The sequence below is a fragment of the Dufourea novaeangliae genome, unplaced genomic scaffold (genome assembly GCF_001272555.1).
Source record: "Dufourea novaeangliae isolate 0120121106 unplaced genomic scaffold, ASM127255v1 scaffold169, whole genome shotgun sequence".
Classification (NCBI taxonomy): Eukaryota; Metazoa; Arthropoda; class Insecta; order Hymenoptera; family Halictidae; genus Dufourea; species Dufourea novaeangliae.
In genome coordinates, this window is record NW_015374043.1 from 1,788 (window position 1) to 20,759 (window position 18,972).

Genomic DNA, 18,972 nt, shown 5'->3' on the forward strand with positions numbered 1-18,972 from the left:
GTTGTAAGTTAAGTTAAGTCGATTGTAAGACTAGTATAAATTCAAGAAAGAAGACATCGATCATCCGCCGTGGGATCCTAATTTTATTTTCAGGTAAACTCATGAAAGAAGCCATCCATTTTTCCACAGAGTTTCATATTTTTTTAATTGTTTCACTATTGATCGATTTCATAAAGAATTTGTTGTTCAAAAGGGATACAAGGGGTTTAAATAAATAATTATCTGTCGATAAAATGTACTTTCTATTGCAAAGTCCCTTAAATTTTATGGTTGTGGATTTCACACCTCGATGGTTACGGTTCACCGACAGGTTTCTGCACAAATCGATTTGTCAGCGGCAACCGATGGAGCTTTTTCTGCAGTAAATGAACAATAAAATAGTCGATGCGCATTCACAAGATCACGGAATCATTTACTTTTGGAAGCAATTCAGCGTCAAGCGATCTGCAAACTGAAATATACTTAAACTGCCTAGTGCATTTGTAAAGTTTTTTTATTCGTATACAATTCAAAGATTCATACACGACTTAAATGAACCGCGTTATGTATGTCCTGTAACAAAAGAAGTTGTATTAAGAACCGGTTTTGTCATCGGCCATCCTGCGGTGATTAAGTATACATGTGAGCTTAATGGTGTATCGAGGAGGAAGTATGTAACATGCGTCAATATGTACACGCAAAAATAATCGCGAGCTGTTGTTGTGCCATGCATGATCACTCATGAAGATATAAATCTTCGAGTCGTCACATTTTCTATAAAAACAAAATTTCGCGGTTTGGGTTCCTAGAATCGTTCTTTAACCATATCCTTCACGAAATGGTTCCATTTCTTCTCCCAAAGCAGTAGCGCAGCTTTCGTATCCTGTTCATTTAAGCTGCTGTAAATAAGAGAATTCATAGCCAGTTGCTTAAGTCCTCTCAAGTCCGAATGCTCGGACATGAGTGCCATAAAGGCTTCGTAAAAGTCGTAGCTCAAAGCTCGCGCGCCCCAAAATCCTGGATCATCGTTCGAAATGACTATTGGATACCCCTCGGCGAACAGTCGTCTGGCGGCATGGTTCCTTAAGTCGTCGACGAGCTTCAGAACTTGATTCGAAATCGGGTTCACTTCTATCGCGATGTCCATTCGCTTCGTCATTTCAAGTAGGAAGGGATGATACGTTAGCGCGTACCTGTCGAAAGGTTTTAGGCGAATTAAATAGTGCAGAAATTATATTTCTTATGTGTAATTAGTAGTTAGTGAATTGAAAGCCCTAATCTACGAAGAAAATAAAAATAGCGTGGTTCGAGGTCGCTGATAATAATTCATTGAAGGAAACTGTGACGCTCTCTGCATTATGAGTTGGTTTACGATTAATAATTCATTGAATCAATGGTTAAATGTTTCCAGAAAGGTACAAGGTGTTGATTCACTCAATTAATTTCTATGAAAGTATAAGTATTCTGTAGTTCGTTCGTTACAAATGATTACAACGTGTGCGAATCATTGTTATTACTCATTTGTCATGATTATTTATTTAATAATACTCATCCATTTATAATTACTTTCTCAGCTCTGAAATCTAAAAATATAATTTTCCCTGTGTTCGAGAAAACAGTTTCTCCATAGTTCAAAAAAAGATCTATCTATTGAGCTAAAAATCTGCATTAATTCCTGTCTGTTTAATCTATTGATTAGTTAAAGATAATAATTATTGACTGATTACCCGTGACCAATACGTCGTGTGTTCATCAGAATTGCGTCGACAAGGTTCTCGTCCGTCGACGTGCCATACCAATTCGTCTCACCCGCATGGAAAAAGAATTTCGTAGTTGGCTCGATCTTCTCCAACATATCCGCGAAGTACTCGAGTGTATTCCCATTGTCCTCTTGCCCAACTAGATCGAAACCTGCCACGAAGTCTGGATATAGCTCCTGCAGCTCTTTCAGAATCTTGATGTAATCTTCCGCTCGTTTGTGATCGACGAATCTTTGAGGCGCGTAGATCAGTTTCACACCGACGAAGTCTGGGTGATCCTTCTTGAATCTACACAGAACGATATTGTCGATCGATCATTTATCGATTCTTTGTTATTGCTCTAATCGCAATTTCAAGTGTCGGTGACGTTAAAATATTAAATCAACAGCAGGTACGGCTGAATTTGTTATCTAAATAACAGGTCTCGAATAATGAACAAAAAGTGTTTTCGTGTAAAGCTTATTATTTCAATTAAATGGCAATCTTTGCTTATTATCGGTAGTGATATGTGATCTAAACTTTCCCCCAATTTGATAAGACCTGGGCATCTTGTAGAATGCTTGCTGACCCTAAAGCTGCTCTTTTAATTGTCTCTGATCGGATAGCAACAGGAGGTCTAATTATGCGATTCATCATCTTCTGGAGTGGTAGGACAATTGAAAGAGCCTCACGGCATTCCAAGACAGAAAGGAGTAATAAAGTTAAATCTGATATCACCCTGTATAATGAAGTTAAAAACTACCGACTGTATTCTCTCAAGGAATTCTACGTGCGGTTCGTTTTCACTTCCATGTGACAGAAATTTTCTTCGTCACCCTTATGTCATCGAATAGTTTCAGAAATTCTGAGAACCATTGACGTGTAAAGCATTCGGCGATGAATTCTGTCGCCAGATAATAAATTTGATCATTCAGGGCTCAAAAGGAAAAGAGGATAAATAATCATAAAATACTCGCCTATCGGCAAGGTTCTTGTAGATACCGACAACATTCTTCGGCCCGTATTTGGTGCCGTCGAAGTCGTACAAAGTGGGCAAAGTAGATCGCAGCTCTAGGTACATCACATTGTCCTCGTACAATTCTTCGAGTGCCCTCAAGAAATGATCTTCGTAGACAGGTCGGAAAGTGACTATGGGTTTCATGAACCCGAATATGTCACTGAATTTCTTCCATGCTTTAGTGAGGTCCGGATAGGTTTCGTTGGGATCGCTGCAAACCATCGACATTCCGTTCTTGATTTTCTTGTCAACGTTCTTCGCGCGGTCCGGATGCTTGCGTACATCCTTCAGCAGCTCCCAATGGCAGGACGTTTCGTTCGGCGGTTTCTCGAAGAACTGAAGCTTGACGGTCCCGTCGATCTCGCAGACGTACAGATTATCGCGGTACGTGATGTTCTGGAATATGTAATCCGTTGAAACCATGGATGTGTCGTGTGCGTGAAGCACCGCACCCTTCGGCATCCGACGCAGGAAGTGGAAGATTTTAGACTTGTCGATGTCCTTCTTCGCCGAGAGGAAGCTCCAACCTGGAGCGAATTTCTTGAGATCCTTGAAGCCTATGGATCATATCGAATACTTGCAGATTCGGATGCAGGAATGTGAAGTTTAATGGGTTTGATACTCGATTTTGTTGTACACCTAGCGACGGGACGAAGAGTGAAGTTTCTTAATTAAAGTTAAGGTAAAAGTTAGGTTACGGGATGCAGTTCCGATGACCTTGACCTTGATATATGTTGTTAACCCTTTCAGACCTGGTGGTCACATTTGTGTACATGAGAGTATATACTCTGAGAGTTACAATTACAATATCTCTTAAGTATTCGTTTATTGGTGGGTTTACCCTATTATAATTTAGTAGTATTGATAAGTAAAATGACCGAATACTTTAACATATGTTGTCAGTCAGATGTTTTAGTCTTCAACTGCGTCTAACCATCTGTCTGAAGCATTATACTGATCGGAGTTGATTAGAGTAATTGGTTGAAATTGGTTGAACTGGAGTCGAGGTCATCAGAGCGGCATCCCCTAAACGTAACTTTTACCAAAGGTAATTCCATTTTTGTGATATCTACATTTTATCAGTCGTCTGTTGTCAAAAATGTATTATTCTTGCACGGTAGCCTCCCAAGTTTCTTGCACAAGTTTGTAATTAAAGGATCTTATACGAAAATGTAACTGTTACATTGGTTACAAAAACAATGTCAAAACATTGAGTTTGGATATTAACTAGTAGGTTTAGTTACAGTTTAACTTTCAAATTGGATTTAATATTCATTCGAGGAAAGTTATCAGAATTCGATTTCAACCTGTCAAGTTCAGCCTCCTTGGTATAAGATAAAAATATAATTCTATTTTTGGAAGAAATGGTAGTTCATAAACAGTAGATTATACTATTCGAATTAACGCGTAATGCATGAGTCTTGTTGACATTTTTCATTCATGAAAGTACAATCGAACATATACCAACTCTGAACGCGTGTAAGTGGAGTTTAGCAAGCTGCTGAAGGGGAACGAGTGCACGATTAAGTTGGAAAAAATATTAGTCGTGAAAGTTGTGCCCCGAGTGTATTCTACGAAACCCGAGTGAAAAAACCATCTCACTGAATACCCTAAAATCGAGGAATAAAAGTGCCGGATCAATGTTTCGTAACCTTGAGAACAGAAGATCGAGAAGATCGTCGATTGCCACACAACTCTGTCGCAAAACTAATGGACAATAGTTCATAACAAACTCCAACCCATTTATATATGAATATTTACTTTAAATATAAACTATTTTATAAAGAATCATAAAACATTCTACAATCTTAAACAACAATCAATTAATTCTATTCGGGAAAGACCAGCAAGGACAGTTTTCTGTGTCAGCTTCGAGCCGTAATCGTCACGCTTGGACGCAATCATTAATATCTTTCCGTGATCTAATCGCACGCGCGAAGGCAACCGTGGAGGAAATACGTGGATCAAACAGGTTCCCCATGTGATTGCGTTTTGCATTGATTACGACCAGATGTCGCCGACCGCGTTTTATTGGAAAAAACGAACCGTGCTCCAGTTCCTTCCTCTTGGCGTGCATCAGGACATCGTTTGCCGCCCGTTCGTCGTGGTTCAGGCTCAGGCTGCCACCTAACATCATTCGTTCTTCGTACTCGAGTATTTGTGTACGTAGGGACTTGTAAGTAATTCGCGGCATCGCGATCGTCACGCACGCCAGGCCAAGTAGCACTGTCAACGAAAGTACAGATCCTTTCATGATCGATGTGTAATCTATGTGTACGGTCCCTTGGTAGCCGGTGTAATTTCGTCACGTGCTGCTGGCTGGATTACGCCGCGATTCACACACAGATAGGATCTCTCGATCCGATCGTCCCGACAGTTCACGTACTACTGGCTGATCCGTTTCCTCCGTCTGAGAGACACACGTGTACTTTGTCCACCACAGTCGTTGTCTCGCGGACAGAACGCTGACTGACGTTCGTTCGCCTGTAAGCGACCTTTCGATAGTGCTCTCTCTCCAAGCTTCGCCAGCCGGTTTCCTGGTTCCTCCGACCAAATTCGGTATCCCAGGAGGCCGTCAGATTAATTGCAAATTACGCAATACTTTGTTTGTCGTTTCCTGCCCTGGCCGAAAATTGTATTCGCGACTAGAGGAAAGTTTCCGCTAACCGGTGGCAATCCGCGGTCTCGTTTCCTGCGTGGAAGAGAAGGTAAATAAATTGTACTTGTTGATGTGTACGAACGGCTAGTTTCAATTTCAAATTGTTCAGCTAGGACTGCCGGTTCGCCGGATATTTACGCAACGAAAGGATAGGGTTCGTCAGTTCGCGTTTAGTCAAATCTCCATTGAGGATGTAAATTATTGCTTAATAATATTCTCGATCGAATGATACCGTGACATTTTTTGTGTTTTTAATCGGAAAGAGAGGATTGCAGGTTTTTGGCTTACACGGAAATATGTAGTTTGGTAGCTCACTGATAGCGTAGAAGTGACGAATTGACTAGTTTTTCCTGGTTATCGAAAATTGCTAATATTGTAAATCGCACAGTTTTATACCGTAGCGTACAAATTTTTTAGTAGGTAAACCTAGTCTCTTTTGTCTTAAAATTAAAATGAAAAACAACTCTTGGTAAATTATCACCAAATTACACGAAATTAATGTCGTCGCGTACGTGTAATTTAGTCGAAATCTCCTAAACTCTAAACAATATGTCGTTCGTTCCGTTTGTCGAACTAAGAAAAGATTGCACCTAATCGATAGATAACGGTTCCGCGAACGCGTGGTACACTTAACAAAAAATGCCCAATGATAATGTGTGATCACGGAACTTAGTTCACGTCAAACGTTATTTAGGTATACGTAATAACACGTGACACTTGTTTTTTCGAACCATATCGAGGTAAATAACGAACAGTTGGGAAAATTGGTACACTTATGAAAAAGAAGTTTATTTCCAGTGCAAACAAATTATTTTGTTACAAAACCGCAACTGCTCAGGCGTAACAAATGCTAATTCGTCAGACAGAATATACAAAAACACTCGTAACAATGCTTAATAAATTATTGAAACCGAGTTCCTGTCGCTAATCGACCAATCAGTTAACAGTATCGCGTGAGACTTAACAGAATACACCCTCCGAACGAAGTGTTTGCCTCGGTTCGCCAAAAGGGGTGACTTTCGTACAGAACAGTTCCGATTTCCTGGTAAAATAATCTCGAGCGACCATTCTCGGAAATCTTGATCCCTGTGCTGGCAGTATATGTATACTTAATCTAAGGCACTTTCTGCTACAAGCACCTTTTGTTTACATAGCTAGACGGCTGTTCGGCGTTCAATTGCATGTAAACGCGGTCTCACGATCGCCTCAATCTTTCGAACATTATTGGATCAACCTTCGCGATATCAGGTCATTCCATAAATTTTTATGTTTAATTTATTATTAATGTCATAAATTGTGTTTATAAATTTTTACATATTTATAAACATAGTTTAAGAACCTAAAAACTACTTAAATATACTGCCCTAAATCATAATAATAGATCACTAAACAATTTAAATAATTATTTTACTTCGCATAATTATTTGATACACACATAATACTTACCGTAATACGTACGAACTGTAAATGATTAAGCATTTCAACGTGTGTAAATATCTTCTGAACATATGGTTTACGTAAAAATTTATGAAATAACCTGACAGAACGATGAGCAAAGACCGAACGTACTTAAGCAGATATCTTCACCGAAGCGCCAATAATTAGGCAAATAAATGGTAAGGTCGTAGAAAATTTACTACATTCGACGAATGTGCGCGCATATCATCGAATTTTTTTTTTAGATATGGTTCATCGGTGATGTTTACACGTAAGACTTTCATATTACCGCACATACAAATTCTTGCGATTTTATTAGTACCAATATACACTGACAGCTTCGAAAAATATATTTATAATAAAAGTACTACTATTAGAGACTTAACGATTAATAGCTGCACCCATCGAAGTAACACTAAGAAATAAATAATTTAAATTTAGAAATGATCTTTTAATGTCTTTAAATAATCGATAGTACTTCTTTTCAGTGTGTTCTGTATGTCTGTGATATTTATTGTCTTTATGTTCGTCGTGTTATGGAGATGAACGTTCGTATGATAAACGACTGTAGAAGGCTAGAATAAGTTCAGAAACTTCTGATTACTTTTTTTTTTATATATTAACATGTGGTTTCCCTTATCGTGTCTAAATACACTGAAAAATTTTCATTCTGCTTGCTTAATTAATATTGCAATTGGACCATACTTTTTCGGTACGAGGTGTACAATTATCGTTCTCGCCGTTGAAAATATCGATGCTCTTTCTGTTCACGGATGTATAAATAATTTGATCGAACCACTCATTCGTTAAACACAACTATGGTATCGCGTTTCGAGTCAATCTCAGAAATGAAATGTTCGATGTTCGATAAAAGAATATATATCACTTTTTCTGTACATCGTATTCGAATGTACGTCACTTTGTTAACTGGAAAAATCGTACATAAATTTGTTCAGTGAGTGAAGAAAGATAGAACAAACTAACCTGTCGCTAGGCGATTTGAACTAGACTAGTGACTAAAGGATACGCAGTCATAGAAAAAATATACACTCTTTAACGTACTTTCCGTGTTAACAAAGTCGGTATTACGTAAATGTAATCACAAGTGATCGTTTGCCCAGCATTTTGAGAACACAGGGGATACGTAAAACACAGGCATTCGAGGACGAATGAGCATTCGTGTGACACTTGCGTAAAAACATTCCGCTAATCGAACGATTATTTTTTTGTGTTAATTCATTCACGTGGAACAGCGTCCGATTAACCCGATAATTGCGAAAATATCTTTCGACTAATATAAGAAACACCGTAATCAAGATCCTATTGATCGTTATTCGAACATTTCGCACTGTATAAAATACCAATTACTCGCAAGTTCCAAAATCTTTCGATGAGTTTCTACGTCTATTTTCCATCGAACTGTTCATTTGATTCTTTATAACGTGACGGTCACGTTATCATACGTTTCTACGGTCGTCCAATTTTTTATCATATGATTTTTAACGTTTTTCTTATCAAATCGCCCTGCCGAAGATCCCTGAGTAAAAAGCGTCAATTATTATTAGGACATTGAGGAGAAACGAATCACCGTCTTGAATTAAATCGTTGTTGCAAACGTTCTGTCTTTTTTCGAATTCGCGTAGTTCAACTTCCGGTCGAAGCTAGGAATTTTACAAGACAGCCTTCGAAAATATATAATGCACATATCCTTCCTGAACTGAATCTCATCTCGCATAGCTCCGCGATTAGAAACAAAAAAATAATGTCTCTGAGAGTATTCGAGGACTCGTTACACGCGATTACTTTTCACGGCTAATACGCCAGTCGGGTCCGCCATTTTTCTGGCTTGAAGCGGGATCGAGTGCGCGCGTGTGCGCAAGAGAGAGAAATCTTCGCGTAAGATCGACAATTATGAGCGGCGCCAGTTGCCGATTGGATGATTTACTTACAAGATGATCGTGACAATGACATTGAATATGGTTAGGAGGTTTTTAAGGATTTGTCCGCGTGCGCTAACGTCAGCGACCCAACCAGGGACACCAGCGTGCGATCCAACCAAGTTATGGGGTTCGGATAGAGGAGGCCACCTTCGTAGAATCCCAAATGGCCACCGTGTGCCAGCTCTATGTATATTGTGTTGGGATGTTTGTCTGAAACAACGTGCTGAAATAGATTAAAGGGAACGAAAAACATGGCAGTGGCAGGAAATACAATTTATTTCTATAATGCAATTGTATAACCTGAGATTACACTCGTGTATTTATTTATAATACTATATAATCTAATCTATATAATCAGAGAATCTATAAAAATTGTTTAGAAATATAGTTGCATGTAAATACTTTTTTTTGCTCGGTATATGCAGCGTTTATTATATTTCAAGAAAGAAACTTTCAGATCAATGTTGAAAGATTTTTAGAGAGTCGTCACGTAAAACGTGACTTGTCTACAGAGTATCTTGCTATAGCTCCAAGAATAATACCAATGACCTGTATTAGACAAGGTCGTTCAAGGTCATTTCTCTACATACAACTCTTGATGATTCGGAAGAACCATAAAGTCACCGTGTATCCTGCATTTTAAAATGATTTTATTCACACTTACTGGCGTGTTCCTTGATGGGTTCCAGCAATTTATCCGGTACGATGGGGTCGTCCAACGCATTAATGAACACCATGGGCGTTGTGATGTTCTCGAGATAGAATATCGAACTGCTCCATTTGTACATTTCCATCACCGATCTGAAGTTATGCACCTATTCCATGAAAAATCGAAATAAATTATGCGTTTTTACGATTACATTTGGTAAAATACAGGGTCACCCAAAGACAATTATTGTAGGTGAAAAGTATTCGAAAATATACATGTATCCTATGACGTTTGTACGAACATTCCTGATTAAAAAAAACATTTTAATAAGTAAATGTAATTTACGATCATTTATCGAATATAAGTGCATAAATATTCAAGATTATTTTTCCTAACGAAATGGCTATGGAAATATTTTACTACGCATTTTTAGTGTACTCTTTTATTAGAATACTATTTATATCTTCTTACTTCGAACTGTTAGATTGGAACATTAGTTATAGATAGTTATTTATACAGGGTGTTCCGTTTAAAATAGGCCACCTAAATGTCTTATTCTAAATGGTTTCAAAAGACGAATCAGATGGTGGAAAACATTATATGAGTAAATTTAAAATGTTTAGAGTAAATTTTTTATAAGTAAATTAAAAATTCGTAGTGTTGATCATTTCAAAGTCATACAATTATACATGAATAAACGCATAATAAATGATACTTATAAGAAATGTTTGCCGCCATCCGATTTCTCTCTTGAAACCATTGAAATTACGTAAAAAATATTTCTTATATGATCACAGATAGAGAAAACATTTAGGTGGTCTGTTTTAAGCGGAACATTTTGTATACTGGAATAGTTAAATTGGATCATTAAACTTTACCTTTCTCGTGTACGCTTCATCGAGTTCCGGTAACGTCGCTGCGGAGATGATGTCTCGCTCGTTCAAATTATGCCTCTGTTTAACTTCCTCTGACAGTAACATATTCTTATGCTTAAGTATGATGTTTTTCACTGACTCCGACATTATGTAGAGATAAAAGCGTCGGAAGTTTTGCCAGTTGAGAAGGAACTTTGTACCCCTGAAGAGAAATGATCGACAATAAATTTTCATTATCTTATTCTTACTTGCAACGTATAACCGACTGCATGCTTCACACAGCTAAATATGTAACTACACGATTCGCTGATGCTGTTGCAAGTGTTGATTATAATTTTAATTAAATTTCCATTCTGCTTCATTAAATATGTAGTTTATTTTATGAATAGAATCATAGAACTAACTCCACTAACTTTAGGACGACAAGATGAGTCACTGATTACCCTATAATTTAACAATCCTTATCTTACTCTCATGATTTATTTTATAGATTATAAATATTTTTATTAACTCAATAATCATGGAAATTGGTCATCTTACACTGTTATTGACTATGACAGGTTTGTTTTAAATGCTAACTGAAGATAACACCTTGCCGTTCTATGGTTAATCCTTGTTCCGACATTTATCTTCGCTCCAAAATCGAATGAACTGCCGAGGAAAGATCGCGTAAAATTATCGCCACTTACTCGAGTGCATTGTATCCCTGACAAATCGATATTCCTCCAATAATATTCAATCCTTTATTCGGTGCCCGTTCGCCCAGATATTTGGTCACCAGGTTGCCGCCTAAACTGAACCCGATGCAAATGATTCTCGTGTTGGGATGCTTCTCGATCAGACTCTGCAGCATCATGTGGTAATCCTCGGTGTGTCCTATAGAGAATCGATCACAGTATTTAATTAACGAAGAACCCTGAGTATGTATCGAGCTACAAATGAGATTCTTGAAATTTTAATGTTATTCAAAGCTTCGGCGTCGCAGTTTAGCCTAGAAAGCTTCGCCGTGACTGCGACGTATGTTAAATCGCAAAATTATCGGTGCAATTCAAACGTACCGTACGTAAAAATTCGTGGCGCAGTAACCTTTACACTGGAAAGAACCCCGACGTGATTAAGTACGGCACATCGATACCCATGGCACTGGACAAAGTGCACGAAAGTTCTGATGTAGACGCTCTCGGAACTGTTGCAAATCCCGGGGCAAATGGCAATGGTGATGTCGTCTGTGGTGATAAAAAATTATATTACGTAAAATTCCAAGTGTGCCTTAGACGCACCATTGAACGTTACAAGAATGTATTGTATTTATTTGATGCGTATGAGTAGAACGCGTTCATTCATTCCAGTATTCGTCCGCCATTATAAAATTTGTGACCATGTTGCAAGGGTTATGGATTCTATAATATATTCTATGGATTATTGGCAAGTATACATGTACACATTCGTTTATTTGTTGAGCAATGGAACATACCTTCGTAATCGTTGGTCAATGGCTGGTAAAGATCGTAGGTGAGAGTCGTATCATCCGGAAGTCCGATGTAGACACGTTCGCCAATCGGCCAAGGGCAACGTACGCGTCCGATGATACTGTGAATAATCGTCTGCACGTGACCACTGAAACCCCATAACCTTGTCGGTTTGTATCTGAAACATGTATGTGATCACAACGTCGAGGTCAGAAATATACGAGACAGTTTATAAAACAGCTGTGACACTTTATTTATTATTGTTTGCAATGTACGAGCTTCTGACAGCTTAGGTGATATAAGTTTTGAGACTCTCTGTGACTGACTATGAATCATGTTCTACATTTTGTACGACTTTATCTATTATAGGTGACCAGTCAGTTTTGAGACTCTCTGTGACTGACTATGAATCATGTTCTACATTTTGTACGACTTTATCTATTATAAACAGAGTTTCTTTAACGTCTGTCCTTGGCTGACCTTGACCATCGTATTATCAGGCATCATTCGATATTTATAAAGTCACGCCCAAACACCAAAATTATTACACTTCATTGAGGTTCCCTTTGATTGTATGGAACGATTGAAATGATACGATTGATTTAAATAATAACTGACTTTTATATAAAATTTCGAGTCTTTACTGACAAAAGTAAAAATATATACAATGATATACTGCTATAAGTCTCTCGGTATTATGTACTTTCAGGTTTATTGATCCCTAATGGCGTATAATGATAAGCATTTTACAAGGTTGAAAATGTACGGTTTTATTTAGGAAAACGAAATTGTCTACATAGTAATTAATTTAACGCCGTGTCCGGACTATTTTCAGTTCTGGCGTGTCCCATTGTGCCCGAGGAAACACCGCGTGAAAGTGTGTCTCTTCTTTCGCAGAAGTTCCATAACTTTTGCATTGTTAATTGTAGTCGTTCCACCCGTCGGGGAATAGCCGACACGGGATCCAGGGGATTGTTAAATCGCGTTATTGCAGTCCGTAAAGAATCGCAGTGGATCAGTAGAGCATAGGAGAACACCCGAGAATTACTGGGCATTAGACGGCGAGACGCGCGTGAAACGCACTTTTACGTGCCACAAAAGAAGAAATCGGTAGTCACGACTTTTCTAGAAGAACATTTCTTTGGGGAGCAAAGAGTACTAGATATACGTCTATAAACGCGACCTTCTTTTGTTTTACCACGGTCATCACCGCGAGAATTGTGTTACAAGACTATGTTAACGAGGACAAAAATTTTCGTGACGTTATTTCTCTGCCCTCGAAAAAGCATGTAGTAAAATCGGGCGGAACAGTTCTTAGAACGATTTCTAGCCTGGTGTATAAACCTCGTGTGTTAACAGTGGGCCACGTGATTTATGAGTTTTCTCTCCGAGCGTTAGAACTGACCCATTGATCCGGACATTTTATGCGAACTAATCGGTTGTTTCCCCGTGTCACGAGCGAGACGAATAAGAAATCGCTTTACCGGCGAACGACGCACGAAATGATTTCTTGTCGGGTTGTTTGACAAGGAAATTCTAGAAACTAGGTGTATGTAGTTCGCTGACAGGAATTATCGAAGGCCGTTGCTTGTGCTCTACGGTCGTATAAAATCGAGGATTTCCAGCCGGCATATACTTACAAGGCGAAGAATCGCATTACAGGCTATTCTGTTACAGGAAACTTGGAATTAGGCCGAGATCAGCATAGTTTGAACTTTATTTTTGCCATTCATTTCGCTTCGATATACTATAGAACGATGGACATTTTTTGTTAAATCCAAGAAATTTAGTATATTTCTCGCTGATTCGATTTCATTTCTAGACTGTGAGTAGAGCTCAGCGATACTTTGGGTTGTAATATCGTTTCAAACTAAATTGTATTTTTTAAATATATATCAATATTATTAATTCATTCATTACTTCCTTTTTAATACCTTATTTAATCTAGGCTTTCCGCTTAATATAATTATAGCGGTTCTGCTTTGTTACGTACTGTTGAATATTATTTATAGAAATTAATTATTAATTACAAGTATAACTGAATTTAATTAGGGAAAGCATGAGAAACAGGACCTATAATTCACGTCGAAATGATACGCGTGGAAAATGAATATTTAGTTTAAAAATGAAGTTTTACAATGTTTTCCTTCAAAAGTGAACATACTCGTTCACCAGCGGTTGTTTTCGAGGTGACAAAAATGAATTTATCATTAGGTAATTATACTATCATACATTACCGTAAGGCCGTCTTTTGTTCGTATTCAAGCGTAACGTCCATATTTTTGTCTCTAAAAATAGCGTAATGAAGGAGGAACATAGTTGTACAACGCAAGGGCTGTTTACTCGTGATAAAACCTCATCGACCGTGCAAAGACCGAAGTCGTTATAGTGCACATTGGTCGTACAGTAGTATGGTGTCTCGAATAATAGTTTATAACGCGTCACGCATCGAGTAGAATTCCCCGGTGTACACGGTCGGTTGCTCCAGGAAGGTGAAACTTATCAATTTTCATAAAACGAGAGTTCATAATATGTTTATCTAGGGGTACTCGAGACCTCGTATCGTCGCCAGGCCAGAAAGTAGGATAACTCCAAGCTGCGAAATTAAACGAGACACAACACGGAGAGATATTTTTTTCTGTTAAATCATTCACGAAATTTCACCGCGGAATGGCCTGTAATAAAGAGGACGAAGATAGTTGGCGCACGTGCGCCTGGTGAGAAAATCTTGCTCATTAGACATTAATTAGAAATCGCGCTGTTCGCAAAGTTTTTTTTCCCCCTCAGCTTTACTACGTTCACGCGAAAAGTTACGTCTACCTCGCGTTACACTATAACCGCTGGCAGTCATGGTCAGGATATTATCGATCAAAACAGAATATTAAACATGCTTTTCTTCATTTTTTCCCGTTGCGTTACGATTGCGATTCGCACGGCATACCATTTGCGCGCCGAAATGGCCACGCAGTAAAAGTGGAGGGAATCCGAGGAGAAGGAAACACAATAAAATTTTCTTTTTAAATATAAATAAAAGATCAGAGGAAAAGGAATAATCGACTGTTTAAAAATGAGCAGACGGAAATAAAGAAAAATGAACTTACCTGGTTTAGAAATGAGTAGAATTTTATTTGAACAACAAATACAAAATAGAAATATTATTTAATTAAAAGATCACTTGAACCATGGTTATATATGTATACACAATATGATATTACTCTACAATAACAGTTTTTACAATTATCCAAGTGACAACTTTTTATGTGTTTTACTCGTTATTCAAATAATGTTTGTCATGAGTTAGCAATAGTAAGGAGATTAGTATTGGAAGTTTAGTATCAGAGAGAAAATGGGAAATTGTTTGAATAGCAAAAATATCAGATAGGGAAAGAGTAGGTTTTATTTTACAGCACGTGAAACGAATACAGTTAGGATACATAAAAGTTCAGACATAAGAAATTTATCAAGCGTCAGTCTACTGTAATAAAATGAACAGAATAGATAATACAAAGACTAAATACGGTGACACATAAATAGAAATAGTATGATACAATTTTGTTTCGCACGAGGTACAGTTTACAGAAACAGAGGAAGACGACGTATTACGACGATTAATTTAGTCCACGAGAAAGATATTTGTTTCGCAACGACCAAACGTGCAATTGTGGCCGAAATGATAAGGCTTGTGTAGCGGAATGCTCGAGCGATTCTGTGCTGTGACACGCGCAATTACGAAAACGAATTTCATTCTTTGCGCGGAAGTAAAAGCGAAAGCATCGAGATTGCTAGGAAACACGATAACCGATGAATTGCAGGAAGTCCTTCTCTAGACATGCATCGACCGAATGAACAATCGTCAAGTTATCGTTCAATATCGATTTGCGTGACATTGCCGGACTGACCTGAAAACAATTGATTTCACTTGGCCAGGTAAAGGCGAGAAAAAATGACAGAAACAAAGCCTGCAAATTATCGTCTGTGATGTCAACTTTATAGGGAAGTATTGTTATCTCTTCGTTACCTGTATACTGTTTGTACTTATCGTTATCTTTCTATGTATATCTTCAATCAAGCAATTATATAAGTGATACAATTGTAACATAGTCAGGTATGGGAAAAAATTCTTACTTTTGAAGTGTTTTTAATAATGTCGTACTTTACACTTTGGAAATACTCATAAAAGATCTGACGGTACCTTCCACAAAATCCCCATTTATTTCTTCAAATATCATTTGATGCGATAGGATACGTGTTGATCCGTGGAAAGGCATTTAAAAAATTCGTATCAGTTATATGAACATGATTCATAATTGCTTTTGACAGATTCGTAGTGTGATAATGTATTAGTCATCTTCCGACAGAGCAAGTCATTATGCAATGCCCGAAATGGAAGAAGAATGCAGATACCGATTACGGTTCCGTGTCCCGTTCTCCAGACTGTATCATCTGTTGATCGCGGGCGTTTCGTCCGAATCGAGAAACTCTCGGTACCCATTCATAACAGAATTCACGTGTCGAGTTTCGAAAATTTCAAAATCACTAACGGGCATTTAAATGTGTGAGGATTACCGTTCGAAGATGTAAATTAGCCATGGGCACGTGGACATGTTGTGAGAAAGAGCGATTAGAATCTCGTTCTTGACGGCGGTGACTAATTAAGCTCTGCGTCAGACTAATCGAGAAAATCTATTTCTGAATCTCGTTTCGCTTAAAAGTACGCACGTATTTCGATTTTAAGTAAATCACTCATACAATATCATTCGACATACATAATTTTCAGTACAAAATAAATTTATGAATTTCTTTTACAATTCATATCAATGATTGTCTGTGTAGTGCTCTTTTTTTTTTATTTTTAAAGACCGCATTATTTACATGCATTTTGCATAATGTTTGCGTTCAATTTCATATGGAAATACACAATTCATTGTAAAACGAGAGGCAACAATATGTACGTACGATAATTATTATTAATTCCAAATGAACGGTATTAATTTGTTTAAACACGTTCTTTTTTCTTCAAAATACGCTACTACAACGTTAGCATTACGTTTTGTATAGGGCCTTCCCAGTGACATAATTACGAAGAGTGACCACAGGGTCACTGTCTATTAGTGAAAAGTGGATCACACCCGTGCCGGACGATTAGTGGCGTTACGCCTTTTCCTACCGATCGTTTCTGCCAGCTTTCGCGAATTTTCGGTGGTATCGATCGACGAAACTCATCTAAAAAAAACCCCATTCTTCTCGATCGATAAAAACAGCGAAATCAGGAACAATAAGTAATCATTCAAAATCCATCCTGTCCAGGTACCGCAAGATTGAACCGGTCCGAATCCCATGAAAATATCTCCGGTGTCCCATAAGTGACCCAACCGAGACCTAACCAATAGACCTATCCCCGAGAAAACCTAACCTCACTTTTCGTTTGTCCGAAGTAAACTCCGTATAGAACGATTCGCACTCCAACACCCATACGCGATCATATCGTATAGAATGATCGTCATATAGACTTTTTTTGAGAAACCATGAACTTACGGTTCAGCGATGACCGGCGCGATCTTAAGGATCGTCGTGAGAAACGTCTGATCCTGGCACACGATCAGCGGCTTCTTCGGTGAGCTGTTCACGTTCAGTATCCTGAACAGGATGCACAGGATCACAGCGAATACCGCCAGCAATGCCGTGGACATTTTCCTCCACTAGCGCGGTGACACGCGTCGTAAAAATTCTTTTCCGTCTCACGTGTGTATGTGCGTTCGGAGTTCACGAGGAACGACGTGCGAAAAAAAAAAAATAAGAGCGCGATACTGCACTCGGAACGATACACATACACATCCGACGGAAGGATCACGGTGGGGCCCGGTTACTTGTCGTCGTGGCTCGTGAGGCACGGTACTCGTGACAGAGATCGTGCGCGACTGTCTCTCCGCCGTTTGTTTTACCGGCACTTCTTGACGGTCGATTTGCGCGTGCCTATCAATAGTTAAGTTCGCGGAGACTCCGTTCGTCTGCACCGCTCGAAATTTCAATAAGAACAGAGAGAAATATTGTAGGAAAGAGGGAGAAAGAGAGTGAAGACGGGGGGTACACACGATCGGAAATGAAATTTTTAAACGACACCGGTTGGATATAGGCGCTTCCATCGACAGCCGAGGCTTGAACAGGCTCGAATGCATGCCACGGAAAAGCCCGCGGGGCAGTAGACACGTTACTCCCTTTGTCCAGTATTCGGAATCCGGGTAGAGTTATCGGGAAACGTGTGTACTCCTTGTAGACGAGATATATAGTAGTGTGCGCTCGTAAAATCGACCAGCAGCTGGAATACTTATGGTCCATGCCCTGGAACACATGAATTAACAGAAACAGGGGCTGCTAAGGGTCTTTGGAGCTCAAACAGGGTTGTACAAACGGTCTCAACAATATTTGAGAGGATATAAGACCTTAGATTTTTCGAAACATCCAACTCGTAGTTTATCTAGTGATTTTGATAGTATATAGAATCTCAGAATTAAAGGTTTCCTTAGGAAATCCAAAGAAATCAGATAGACGGAGCCATTTTTGTGGGAGCGCATGCTCCGAATTGGGTAGTATTTTAGCGAACAGAGTCGATAATTTGGGTGTACAAGGTAGTGTTCTTCTAGTAGATAACAATTAAATAGTCCATCGATTTTTGTAAGCATCTCTGTATTTGTTTCGAAATAACTTAAATTCCTATGGTACCGTAATGGTATTCATTGTCTGTCTCTCTCAGTATTTTCTTTACACAGAGAGCCAGGAAGATATTCGGAATTTATGCTAAATTACCACTTGATTGAAGCCAAAATAGATTATTTATTGGTACATCTAGTAAATTAATCGTTTTCCAATATTTGTATTGACAATAGATTCGATGAAGTCGATCAACGTAGCGTAAGCGTAAAATGTTTCGAAATCTAGAACGTTCGAGTATTTCGCAAACTGTGGACGATTCGCGAAGCAGATAATAATTTCGATGTCAGCGACCTACAATTTCACGAGAAAACCTTCGAAAGAGTATTTTACGGATACTATTGAAGTCAAAGTTTGAATTATTCACCGGTTCGATAATTCATTGATTTGAATACGATTGCTTTCCCGCGGATCGATACGAGACATTGGGACATATCGATTCGCGGCGCAATTTGCAAGACTTGTTACGCAGAAATATTGCTGTTGATTTTTTCTGCAT

General features: G+C 38.5%; 2 protein-coding genes across 2 annotated transcripts; both read right to left on the reverse strand.

Moving 5' to 3' along the window:
* Nucleotides 1–459: 459 nt before the first annotated feature.
* On the reverse strand, nucleotides 460–5,205 carry LOC107189567 (adenosine deaminase CECR1-like). Its single transcript, XM_015578128.1, has 4 exons — nucleotides 4,783–5,205; nucleotides 2,696–3,293; nucleotides 1,707–2,027; nucleotides 460–1,172 (listed from the first exon to the last, which is right to left on the reverse strand). Exons 1-4 carry the CDS (start codon nucleotides 4,988–4,990, stop codon nucleotides 785–787), a joined length of 1,515 nt encoding a protein of 504 aa, XP_015433614.1. The 5' UTR covers nucleotides 4,991–5,205; the 3' UTR covers nucleotides 460–784.
* A 3,153-nt stretch (nucleotides 5,206–8,358) lies between these two features.
* On the reverse strand, nucleotides 8,359–17,455 carry LOC107189572 (abhydrolase domain-containing protein 2). Its single transcript, XM_015578132.1, has 7 exons — nucleotides 17,301–17,455; nucleotides 11,771–11,943; nucleotides 11,355–11,522; nucleotides 10,986–11,172; nucleotides 10,300–10,498; nucleotides 9,437–9,587; nucleotides 8,359–8,982 (listed from the first exon to the last, which is right to left on the reverse strand). Exons 1-7 carry the CDS (start codon nucleotides 17,453–17,455, stop codon nucleotides 8,813–8,815), a joined length of 1,203 nt encoding a protein of 400 aa, XP_015433618.1. The 3' UTR covers nucleotides 8,359–8,812.
* Between the last annotated feature and the right edge of the window lie 1,517 nt (nucleotides 17,456–18,972).